Source organism: Maylandia zebra, linkage group LG15 (assembly GCF_041146795.1).
Source record: "Maylandia zebra isolate NMK-2024a linkage group LG15, Mzebra_GT3a, whole genome shotgun sequence".
NCBI lineage: Eukaryota > Metazoa > Chordata > Actinopteri > Cichliformes > Cichlidae > Maylandia > Maylandia zebra.
In genome coordinates this window covers 11,162,667-11,175,916 of record NC_135181.1, presented here as the reverse complement: position 1 = coordinate 11,175,916, position 13,250 = coordinate 11,162,667, and the positions used below count along the sequence as shown (strand labels likewise).

The following is a 13,250-nucleotide window of genomic DNA, read 5'->3' as shown; positions in this document are numbered from 1 at the left end:
GGCAGCATGTCCTTCAGTTGTCTGCTTTCACTTAAAGCATGGTTAGCTGGGCCAGTTTGTCTTTGCCAACAGTGTTCTCAACACAGTCTATAATAGCTGGATTTAGTCTATTGGTGCCAAGTCCAACTCTGGTCACTTCTCCTTTGCTACCCCTCCCTGACCAGACTCATTATTGAGGTCACTCGGAGATCTGGCAGGTTTCCTCTGCTGCGATGGCAGAGTACTGTTCTGCTCAAGCCACGGATATCCTGAGGAAGCTCTCTAAAAGACTGAGTTGTGGCCCCTGGCCTTACCCTCCTTAACAGTCTTCCTCTACTGGCCTGAAGGCCAACTTTTAGTCAGATGTCTCCTGGTTTGGGGATTTGTTTCGTGCTCACCTGCAGCACTTTTAACATTTGTAAGAATTGCAGCCGGCTGATGCAACACCCAGTGATGTTTTTATCAAATAGTTTTTTGTCAAATGTATATTTTGTGTTATACTGTTAACAGATGGCATGTTCTCTTTCATGTTATTTGTTACCAATAGAATGGTATTAATCCAGAGAAGCAGGGCGGGATTAGTTTATGGAGGCGTTTGAGGAACTAAGTAGATTGATGGATGTAGTAACAACTGGCTAATTTATCTTATGATGTTTGGACTATTGGAGAGGTGATGTATTGTTAGTGTTGGTGACTCAAGAGATTCACTTATAAAAACATTAGTACAGTGCACCACAATGCAACCCAGCTGGCAGCAGTTTCAGTCTGCCAGTCCTGTCCTGAGTTTGCTTAGCAAGTGAAAGTGATCACGCTGCTAACCTTCTAGCATTACATCAGACGGCTCTTTTGTCATCCATTGTCATTGTTCTCGAACACACAAAATGGGTAGACACAAGGGTGTGATTGTAACAATGGTTAATACCATCTACACTTCTATTCAGCCCATGTAAAACTAAACACCGGTATGATAAATGGAGGAATTTGACGTTAAAGGTTGAAACAGAACAAAAATATTTGATTTTTTTTTACGTATTATATACTGGCTTTTCTTCAGCTAATAAACAACCAAGCTTTTGTTTAGATATTCTGTAACATGATGTGAAGAAGATAAACTGAGTGAAGCTCCAGCCTTAGCAGATATTCTTCTCATGTCACCGATATACCAAGAAAGCGCTTTTGAGCAGATGTTCCCAAGGTTGCAAGTTATCAGTGCCTTGCATGCTAGTTGTGTGAATTACCTTCATTGGGTGCCTTTCACATAGTTTTGACTTTTCCCTCTTAAAGAAACTGTCACTTCAACAGTGCACTGCCTCTTTTGAAAGGACTGATCAGCCCTTTATGTATTCTGTTATATGAAACGCTCAAGCAAAAGTGTTAAATCCTGGGGAATTTCCTCTCCAGATTTATATCATATTTAATTTAAAATACTATATTTAATATGTGCTTGATGTTGGTTACTTGAGTATAAAGCGCTTACTTGGTTTCATTTTCATAATGTAACAGTGGGGGTGCATGTCAATATATATATTTTGTAATTATATTACTTTATTTTTTGGCAATAAATTCATGATTTAAAAAAAAGAGCCTGAAATTGAAGCTGCTGAAGTTTAGCGCACAGGCATGCCTCATGATTAAAGTGATGCTTCTCCAAATTGACTTTCTGAATGTCTGTAGAGGAACCCTGTGTCAGTAAGAATGCAAGGAATTCCATGGCCAATTGACCCGAGGCTACTAAACCTTCATGCTGTTTCCCTTCTCTGTGCAACCTTTGCATACAAAGCATATGCATGTATATCTTTACTTTTTAATATCTAAAATAAAGCAGATTATACGTGATTTGTGTAGAAATACATATTGACTTCATTTTTATTTCTGCCATAGATGTAAATCATCTCTTTTGAAGCAATTGTAAAGGAACTTTAGGTACCGCAAATCATTCAGCATTAATAAGCGCTGTTAATTTCTATTTTGATGGTGGCGCAACATGTCAGCCATTAATTTGCAGTGGTCTTCACACAAACGAGTGATTTGTTAATTTTGTTTTTTTTAAACAAAACGGAAATTTTTCATCTTGAAATTAGAAGTACCCATCGTAATGGAATGATGAGCTTTTGTGACACTTGCACACTCTTTGATTTCATACAAGCGACCTCACCCATTCTTGCTTGGGTGGAGTTTTTGGTACGACTATTGTTGCTATTGTTCAAGTTTAAATGGGGAGTTGGCCTCCTTCACATCGAGGGTGGAGTAGCTGTTACATCACGTACATCGGCACACAGTCATGAAACTAGATGTGTTTATAGTTCTATATGTGCGCATGTAAAGCGGCTTCAGAGTAAGCGTTTTACAGTAAGGATCTTTTGAGACTTATTGCCAACAGAGCCTGTTTTGTTTTAGGTTACATAATGACTTATGCGTTAGAGTCTCTTACCAAATGAAGGATCTCTGTTATCAGATTACAGCGGTTTTATTCTCTTCTCACCAAACAGCTGCCCTGGTTTGTAATCCACAGACTATCCCTTTTCCAGCATCAATGCCTACCCTCCTGCCAAATTTCCAAACAATACTACCACATTTTCACTTCCACTTTGACAGATTTACTCTAAAATGTGGACAAAGCACTTGTTCGTGCGATGACATGACCAGGCATTATGAGAAAACAGCTGGTTTACCTTTTCTTAAGGCTGTGATTCACCCAAAAGCATCTGGAGTCATTATACAACAGAACATGTGAATGTGTCACTGTACAAAGTGACGGTGGAAGTGAAGGCTCGAGGTTCAGCTGTGTCGAGCGCCTATGAGGTAATCCCACTGGTGAATCAGAGGAATCTCAGTCATCTCTGCACACACACGGGGCTTGGGGGGGGGGGGGGCTGTTTTAGCAGTCTATCTGAAAACATCAAAATATATGCAGCTTTACCTGTCCACAGCTGAGAGATAGTACTGCAAGTGGAGACAAAAGACTTGAAAACGTAAATAATTCTTCTGCAAAAAGAAAAAAGAAAAATCCATCACTGTTTAAAAATAAATTGGAGTCGTCGTCTAAAAAAATGATTTGTGCAACTTTAAAACGGGCATTAGTCTTTCTATCTGGATGTTGCAAATATATGTGCACAGTCTTGATGTCTGATTGTAACATTTTGGCATTCTCTAATGAGTGTGCGCTTTCAGTCAATGTGAGGAATGAAGGCGAAAACATGTGTCTGCTTGGGGAGTGTTTCCACTGGGATCCTCAGTCAGCTCAAACCACATGTCTGGCCAAAACAGGATTTCTCAAGAAAAAATGCTGGGAGGACAGATCACAGCAAGCCAAAGTGTGCATTTGAGACAAAGCAATTGTGTGTTTTTTGTTGTTTTATTTTCAGTAATGTGCTCATCTTACAATTAATAAATCATAACTCTGTCTCACCGAGCTGTGTTTGTGATTGGCTTAACTCAGTTTGTTTTGGTCTGATGCTTTTGAAATCCCCAGCATGCAATGTGTGCGCATACTAATGTGTGTTCTCCCCGACTAGACACCTAGGTCTGAAGAAGACCTGTGTGTGTATGCACGGGTGTGCGTGTGACACCTTACTCACAGTGATCCATTCATTTGTGGCCTGGCACCCAGATAGGGAGTCCAGTTGAGAAAGACAGAGACTGAGGGAGACTGTTTGGACCCTGCACAGTGACTCAATGCTAGCTGTCTGCCTGGCACAGATTAGATCAACACTGATGAATATTCAACTGTGGGCCATCGCTGCCAGAATGGCCTAGATTTTAACCAAGGCAAGACGCAGGAGATGAGCTTCTCTCCCACAAAAGTTATACAAAAGTTGCTTTATGTCCTGCAAAGAAATATCAATGACTTAATTCAAGAAAGTAATTAATATTTAAGTGCTTTTTTTCTTCCTTTTTTTTTAAGCCTTGAGAAAATAATTAAGATATTCTAAATCTGAAAGGTGGGCCGACATAAACACAAGTCACCCTAATTAACTTCATAGATTGCTTTATAACCGGCCCCTTTATGTTGACAGTTTATGTTCAGCTACGCATTTCAATAAAACCTGAATTTAAAATGTGCTCGACTACCTCATAGTGTTATCTTCTTTTTGGTAAGCTCTTTAATGTTTGGAGCAGAACTTCCTCCATTATTCCTAAACAGATCTTCCTCACAAAGGCAGGAACTGTGCTAATGTAAACTGAAGCTTGCCGGAAAAAGTGTGTTTGGGTTGGAGCTTGGTGAATGTCTGAGGAGGTAAAGGGCATCTTGAAATAAAGACAAAAACCCAGGAACAAACCAAGGCCTGCCAGTGACACTGAATGGAACCTGATAAGAATGAATAAATGGGCCTAAAGCCCTTTTACCGGGGGTATTTTTAGGTTTTTTTTGTTTGTGTGGCGTAGTTTGCCGCAGCGTGGTCTCAGTTTGAACGGTAGTTGACACTTTGAAATTAGTGGCATCGCTAAGAAGAATGCATATAAAGAATAATATTGTTTCTACTTATCCAAGAAAATATTTAGTTTATCCAAAACTGCGTAGGAGTGAGAGGGAATGTCTGTGTTAGGCATACAAAAATGCATCCTAGTTAACTTCTATTTGCCACTAATTGTAAGTGTATGTTACATTGGTTATACAAAGTTTTGAGGGGATGTGAATGTCACGCAGTGTGCTAACTCGTTTAGGCTTTTTCCTTTCCCTGCAGTACTGGTGGAATATTGTGAAGTGCAGTTATATGAAAGCGTGGAAAGGAAAGACCAAGTGCAGAAAGTAAATCGAAACAAAGCAGTTGAGTGTTCATAATTCATGCAAAGAGTTTTTCCAGTGGGAGCATTGTCAGCGAAATTATCAGTGGTTTTAGTGGTTTTAGTATTCTGGCTAAAACTATGCCTCTTCTTCTCCTCAGGATGGTTCTCTGGGCAACATAGATGACCTTGCACAGGAATACTCTGAGTACTACAATACCTGCTTTAGTGACGTCAACGACCGCATGGAGGAGCTACGCAAACGACGAGTCTCCCAGGAACTCGACATGGTAAATACACGCTCACCCATGTAATTACCTCGCCTAATGAAATCATGTGAACGGCTATTCATGCACAGCATTTTCTTTGCCTCGCTTCTGAACTTGCATGCTTGATTTTTTTTTTTTTTTACGCTCTTTACTAACTGCCAGACAAAGAACAGCAGAGACTGAACAAACAAGATGAATTTGTGTTAATGTCCAAGTCTTTCCCCGAGGCCAGTGTGCCTGAACACCACTACAAGTCCTTTTCAGAGAGATGTAGGATACCAAGACACTTCTTTGGTTGCCAAGTTGCAAGTAAATCTATGATGGAATGCTGCTGGTGCTGCTGCAGAGGGCCTAGCTTTGTGCAGCATGCAACCCAATGGGTCCACATGCTTGCAAGAGCAAGTATAAGATCAATTCAGTAAGTCCCTGTAAATAGAACTTGGGCAAATAAATTCTCAAACACACACAAAAACAAATGGTCAATTCTGTTTTTCTGCTAAGCTAGCTGCCGCTCTCCACCACATTTGCTAGAAAGTCAGACATAGTAGTGTTATTGCCTGATAAAACAACGATTCAGTTCTCCATCCACAGACTTTGCACACATTGTTGTCACGTTGGACTTTCTTATTTTAGACCTTGTGCCGATTGTCTCCCCATTTTTCCGCATGTTTTTCTGTCATCACGTTTCCAGTTTAATAGGCGGCCCCTCTTGCTCCAAGGCGACCATGTGGCTCAGCTTGCATTGAAAGGCACAGCTGATTTATTGTGCTGTGCATTTAATGATTTCAGACATCCAGTTGTCACCGCTTTCATGATAGACTGTAAATGCATTTTGCATCTTATTATAGATTAAGTGCTGTCTCTTTGGCTGCAGACTTTGATCTGTGCTTACCTTTCGGGCATTTTTTTTTGTTAGTTTTGAAGGGAAGCTCTCCTTCTGAGTTCTTAAAACAGGGGAAAAGGAAGCTGTGAAGGCTCAGGGGAGGGGTTGGGGGTTGTGCTGAGTGGGACCTGAGCCTGAAGCCCAGTGCAGGAGGAGGCTAACGACATGAATAGTGGAAGAATGAGAAGGAAGGAGGATGAGGGGAATGAAGAGGAGGAGTGGAGTATGTGAGAGCCTGCAGCTGTCCTGCCACTCTGCAGAGTTTGGCAGCAAAATATAGAAGAAAAGAAGAAAAATACATGGAGGAGGGGATATAGGTCAGACAACACCTTATCAAGAGCTCTCAAATGTGCAGTATCAACCCACACTATATGGATTTAACCTTGCCTTGCGTTTGAGTGCAGGCCTTTTTCTAAAATTAGTTTTGGGTGCTGTTCAAGTCCAGAACAGTCTTTTCTTTACCAACCCTTCTAGGATGCAATGGATTAAGACAAACTTTTCTTCTCTTAGACAATATTGTTAAGAGGCATTGTGAAAGTAATACACAAGGCGTGTACTGAGACAGAGCACAGGACACTAAATGAACTGAGAATGAGCTTAGACAGAGCAACGGACACCCAGTCAGAAAGAGAGTAACAAAATGACTGTTACAGCTTTTGAAGTGTGTCCAGAAGTCAGTGGCTGCAAGCCAGCGTCATGCAGTCGTCACCCCTGGGACCAGTGCCAGATGGTTAGGCAAGGTCATAAGAGCCACATTAATAGAGACAGATTTTATTAGTGGAGGTGGATGGTAAAGCAGACAGGACTCCATAAGGCTCACCTCTCTTTAGCCATTGTCTTAATTTTCATGCGTTTCATAATGTCAGATTTATAGATCAGTTATTGATTTAAATTATTATTATTTTTACTAGTACTTAACTTGTTTCTTCAGATCTCTCCTACTATATGCTTTTCAGTTCAGATCTGATCTATGTAGTAGAGATTTTAGGGTAAAAGTCACCTAAGCTTTGACCTTTCTTGGTTTGCAATGCTGTACTAGAGAAGGCTGAAGTTTAGATAAATGTGGTATCGGAGAAGACGCCATGAAAGCTGTCTGGTTGCCAGTAAATCTGTGATGGAAGTCCTCATACTCCAGGTTAAATATAACTTGAGGAAAACACTGACTGGATATTTGCTACTGGAAAATTCCCATGCGAAAGCCCCACTGTCTAAAGTGTTGCTGTGGTCAACATTATAACACCAAAAAGTAAGAAGAAGGCCTTTTTAAGTTTCTGTTCTCCAAAGCATTCTCAACTTGACTCTTGGTACGGCGAGTTTGCTCATGATGGGAACCATTCAGCTTCTCTTTCGGGGTTTTGGGGGCTTTTTGGTTTTTTGGGGCTCTTTTCCTTAAAGTAACGAGAAATGTAACATTTGGATTTTTTTTTTCCACTTGCACAATATTATTAGCCTGCTCTTGCATTGTGCCCCTTTTAACATAGTGATGGCTGTCTGTGTTGTTGCAAAGCAAGGGGCTCTCTCTATTAAGAGTTGATGACGGAAGCTCTCGCTTAGATGGCTATCGATGCACCTCCTTTCTGCGTGGCTTCCTCTCAGTTGTTTCTGTGACTCTGTAGTTTTATGAGTTAGTGGGATACAAAGGGTTAAATAAACATCCTCTTTGGGAATGTGGATATGGATTAGCACGACGGCCTCGCAGTTTCCCAGCACTCTTATACATTAATGTTCGGATGCTGCGTGAGGATTTTTATTATTGGAGTGACAGGAAATGCTGGAAAAGAGCAATATATTCAGCAGTTTTAATAAAGTGTGTTGTCTCTAATAACGGGTCAGTAAAAGGTCAGGTCAGAAGGATAAATTATTTTTTATTTTTTTTTGCCTGGGATTCAGTTACATTTTAGTCTTCAGTGTTCTAATTCTTAGCTAAATAAAAAAGAATTTAGTTATATTTTAGAATAAAGTAGATGCATTTGACCGTCCTAATGTATCTTACATCTGTAACCATAAACATGATTTGTTTTTCAGTGTCCCTTTTCAAAATAGGTGCTTCACGGTAGTTTATTTTTACGATAATTTTTAAAAAGTGAGTTTTAAATTTCAGCATAGCAACGAAAATTTGCTTGGCCCAATGTTGAAAACAGTGATGTCGGTGGCTATGGTAGAGGTTACCTCAAATAAAAAACAAAACAATGATTGGCAGCCCACAGATTCCAGGAAATGATCCCAATTTTGGTTAGTAACACAATTCAATCACTGGTTTGCAGATCTGTTTTAGATGTGGACGGATTCTTAAAAGGCACCAAGGCAGAAGTTTGTAAAGGTTTTAACCAGTGGCTTTGAAGTAGCATAAATTATCATTGCATATTATCATTGCTAACAACTGCAATATATGACATTCTTTGGTTTCTGAAGCGGATGATGATCATTTTAAATACTGCTCCATAGAAGTCATCTGAAGTTGAAGTAAATACATTTAGTTAACTTTTGTCTTTTTCTTCTTGTTTCTTCAACATCAAGGCAGTTGGAAAAGTTATTCAAGCTATCTCCATGAGCAGCCACAAAGTCACGCTACAGTTATGTCAGTGCAAGTTTAGTTTAATTCAAAGGGAAGAAAAAAAAGTGCCGAAACGCAGACATAAAACACCAGAGGAGGGATCCCTTAAACATGCAGGGACTGGTTGTTGGATGACTAATCTTGTCTGGCCAAGGGAGAGAAATACCAAACTCTACTTTGACATCACTTTCTAACCATAGCACAATAGTATAAATGAAGTACGCTAAATATAAATCAAGAGAGCTCATTTTGGCGTTTGTGGTTGTTGGGCAAACATTTTAACACTTGCTGTTAACCATAATGAGACATTGCACTGCTGTGTGTGGTAATATCTTTGAGGATAATTTTAGATAATTGCATAAACAAAGCATCCTATCAATCATAAATCTGTTCATCGTAACCTGCTAACTCAACGAAGGCGTTTTATTTGTTTTATACCTGAATTGCCTGACAGCCGTGGGTCAAGACTCAGGCACGGACTTGTGTTTTTGTTTTACCGTGAGACGAGGAACCGTGTGGTTAATGCCCACATGAAGTTAAACCATCAAAGTGCGTCAGTTCAGCTGGGTTAAAACTACAGTGTAGAGGAAAGACAAACCGTGTTGTGAACTCTGCTGCTTATTTATCCTTTCTACTCTCAGATTTTTGCCTAGAAACATAGCAAAGTCAAACGCTCAAACAGCAGAGACTTTGTTGCTGTAAGATTGCTTTCAAAGGACGTTCGTGCCGCTGTGTTTTTTTTATTATTGGCAAAACCCTTGTGGAAAGCAAGTGGTATATTTAAATGTATTTTGTGATTTATTTGTCACTAATGGGACATCGGTTGTAATAACTTTGGTATTTGTTTTGAAATACCAAAGCTGAGGAGGATTCTCAAAGCTGAGGAATGCTCCACGCGCTATAAAAGAATGCAGCCCTGTGCGGCGAGCACGTACACACACTCTCCCAGACGTCCTTGGAAGGAAGAGGATGGAGATGTTGGTGTGCTAATGTGTTTCTTGTAAAAAACATTTAGGCAAGCGGCAGCTTGATTGGTGTGGCGTGGTTGAATTTCAGAAAACACAAGTGTGGGTTTTGTGTGTGTGTGTGGATTTTCCAGAACAGCCAGTCCCGCAGGTTTTGCACTGTGCTGTACTAGTTCCACCTCTAACGTCTTTTTCAGGGATTGCAGTAGGTACCTGTTCCACTACATATCTTTCTACAGGGCTACTTACAGTTGCCCACCCAGGTTCACTCAGCCATGCCAGCTGGCCTACCTCTACTGCGCCACCTGGTCTTTTTGCTACACATACACCTTTTTTTCCATCTGAGGTTGGGAGTAATTTTGGTGAAGTAAAAGTGACTTCAACAGGCTTTTGCAGTGAATGGAATATGTGTTTAGCACTCATCTGTATTTTGAAGCTTTCCCTTTAATTAAAAAAATATATCTGGATCTCCTGTTGCGCAGCTAAACTTTGTTGTAGTTTCCAGGTTAATGATGGAAAGCACTGTGGTTTTTGGAAGTAAAGTCACTTTTCAGTAGCGCTTGTGTGTTAGGGTTTAGTCGTTTCCGATGCCAGTTTCCCTGTGCTCAGACATCGTGATCCTCATTAGTCAGAGCTCTCCCTTCTTTCTCCCTTTCATTTTAACTTAATTCAGTCATGCTTAACCAATCATTCTCCCATCACAATTGCATGCACATACACACTAAGCGAACCATGCACAAGCAACGCCTTTGGACATCTAAGGGGAAAAACGCATGCACGTTCACACGCTTACATGCCACTTTTAGGTAAGTAGGGCAGCATCTTAAGATTTTTCTGCAAAGTTCGTGTAAAGGATAGCCTGCCGCCTCTGGGGGGGATGCATTGTGGGATCTATGCTTTATACACACACACGCTCGTAGGCACCGCCTCAAACACAGATTGCCTTGATATTCTCTTTCAAGTAACCGTGTCAGCAAGTTATTCATCGTTTAACTGTGTGTCTGAGAGAAATGGAGATTTACTTTTGGAACCATTTACTGTTTGTCTCATCACATCCTGCTCTGTGACAGATTAATCCCACAGATCTCTAGCGGAGAGTGAACAACATGTAGGTTTTGTTTGTTTTTCACTCATCTTTTCAGCTTTTCACTCTCTTTCCATGTCAGAGATGGCACGCACAGACAGGAAATAAAGGGAAGCTGAGGATGAGTAGGAGGAACAGAGAGCCACATTGTGTCTTATAGGTCTTTTAGTGTGTGTGAAAGTGGGGGCGAGATGTGTGAATGTGTGTAGATGTTCCTTGAACTGGGTTTATGTCTGTGGTGGAATGAATGTGGCGATGCCAGGGTCAGTGTCCGGCTGTATTTTTGTGTTTATCCAATATCCAAGCAGTACAGAGACATTGTACATTAAAATCACTTTTACAACGAGCTGGCATGGTGCTTACAGTTACCCACTGGTGAAACTGGTATCTGTCCTGTAGCTGCTGTCCGGAGAAGCCGCAAAGAGGATCTGATAGCAAAACCAGCCAACCACTACCTTTTAGAAAGCGTTTGTGCACTGTGTTTGCATGGGAGTATACTCCTCATTCACAGCCTCCCTCTTAACGTGGGTCCACAATATTCTGCACAATTCATTTGTTTAAATAGAGCTGCCAAAGTGGTGCTTGCTTAAGGGATGAATGTGTTGTGTCTTTGTCTCTCGTAATCTCTGCCTTTGCAAGAAAAAAGACAAACAGTCCTTTCCGAGATTTTCCTTACGTGCAGCTTGGTGACTGTAGAAACAAGCTTCCACGACTGTAGATGTGTACCTGCTCTTTGACTTATGGGAATCCCCATATTCCCTGGGATGTACAAATTAAATGGTCTTCCGACATGACTTGATTTACTTCACGAAGAAGCTTCCAGTCACATGTCTCTGTCTCGTTGATTGAAGTAACAGACAAATACACAAATGGCCAGTAGGACTTGTGTTGAGCAAAAATGATTGTTTAATGACTGTCTCGCTAAAATCCTTACAGCCACCTCTCAGTTGTGTGTGGTTATTGTGGGACTTGGGCTAATTTAGAGGTTTTAAGCCACTTTAGCACTTCAGGTCCTCTCCTCATTTGACTTGCAACTTACGGTTGTTCCAAAGTTCCAAAGAACGCTTAAAGGTAGTTATGTCACTCCTGACTAATACACTTGCTCATGCCTTACTCATGTTCATGGGGCAACAGTGTGGAAGGATTGCACTCCCTCAACCATTATATGAATATAAAAAGGTTAAACTGGAGGTCGTCCAGATTAGGAAGCGTGACTCTCTTAACTGTAGGAAACTGTCTGTGTTATGCTTCCCGTGACTGCTGTCAGCTTAATACCTGGGTGTGGAGATGCAGGATGAGGATGCCAATTTCCTTTCCCGCTCTCCATTTCGGGGAAATTCTAGATTACATTTGTCTTTTGTTAATGGGCTTATAATAGAGAATTTTTTACTGATTGTAGAAGTCAAGACAGTCCAAGTAACCCTCAACCATCCCCTATATCGTGTTTGTTATCCTGCAGCGAGAGAGCCAGTGAAACGGAAAGCTTAGAGTTCTGTAGAAAGATGGGGAAATGGTTTTTAATTTTAGATGTGTTAAGAAATCCTGGACAATTTCAATATAATAGGACAGACAAAATAACCAAAAATAAAAATGTAATATCAGCATTTACATCGGGACTTGTTTCCTGTAATTCTTCATGAACTGCTAAATAATAAAGGTCAGACAGAAAGAAAGTGGAAGTGCGAACTTGTCTTAGATTTTGGTTTCTATTCTTAGGTGGACCTGATAAATCTCATAAATGTTGCTGACAGTGACCCAAACCAAAGGGGTCTTCACGAGGGTCTTCACCTTTTTTGTAATTCGATGACCCATCTGGTTGAAGACCCCCAAACCCAAGCCCTGCATACTCTGATCATTTATTAGTGCTTCATTAGTAGTTTTAGCAATGTTATAATTGACATTTTCTTACATATGTTGCAAATTAAGGCAACTAATGGGGTCTTTTCCAGTCTTGCTTACTCACATGATAGAAGGGATGACAACAAATTAAGAGTGAAGTCACATAATGATAACTGTGCAACGAGTAGGGGTATGACCTTCAGCAAATAAGAGCTTTGTCCTGATGTTAACCTCAGATGTTGGGTCTTCAAGCCTGAGAGCCTTTGGAAAAAATATGCTCACCAGCCTTAAGCAAGTTGTTGACTGTGTCTGTTTCTGTGCTGGTTAGTGGCCTGAAGTTTAAAAACAGTGGTAGCACTGGGCAAGTCTCAGTATAGGGAGTCATGATATCTCCTGCTTGACAGTTCAAAAGGACACAAGAGTGCCGCCAGAACTATGTAGTCAGCCATTCCCTCAAGGAGTCTAATTGGCTATTAATACTCACACGCTGCAAGTTAAAATCTTGTTGCAGACTCGCTGTGATGGTATCTGCCTCAGTGTCTGCCTTTATTCAGCACTTTATTCAAGACACATCTGTATCTGGAGTTGTTATAAATGCACCTGCTTCAGACACATTCATTAGCTCCAGCCAAGTAGTGCAAACACACTGACAGCGAGTTTAAAAGCTGGAAAAACTTGGCAACATTTTGTGTATAAAGAGAGTTTAAAAATAAATGCGATTTATATTGTTTTCATACAGTTGTAGTGAAAGCCACCGTTAAATTTACGAGCAAAGCTCAGCCAGGTCTGGATGTCTGTTTTGCATGTCTGCCTGTGCAGTTAGTCAAATATGGCATGTTGTATTCTAATGTAAGATAAGAGGCAAACTAGCAGGTGTTTGTCTTGAGTGAAGCGAGTTTACTGATGTAATTGTCATTACAAAATCAGATGCACGGAGCCAGTTTTGCAGGTG

The 13,250-nt window shown here is 40.6% G+C and overlaps 1 protein-coding gene across 8 annotated transcripts in view; it reads left to right on the top strand.

Annotated features, from left to right (window-relative positions):
• The window catches only part of sash1a (SAM and SH3 domain containing 1a), a 163,052-nt gene that overhangs the window by 116,514 nt on the left and 33,288 nt on the right, over nucleotides 1-13,250 (top strand). For all 8 annotated transcript variants that reach the window (XR_190947.6, XM_004541748.6, XM_004541747.6 and 5 more), the window contains exon 2: nucleotides 4,866-4,994. Coding sequence is in view for 7 of the 8 variants with exons in the window: in XM_004541748.6 (XP_004541805.3) it covers nucleotides 4,866-4,994 (129 nt within the window). In the remaining variant the exon portion in view is untranslated. The remainder of the gene's footprint in view (nucleotides 1-4,865; nucleotides 4,995-13,250) is intronic.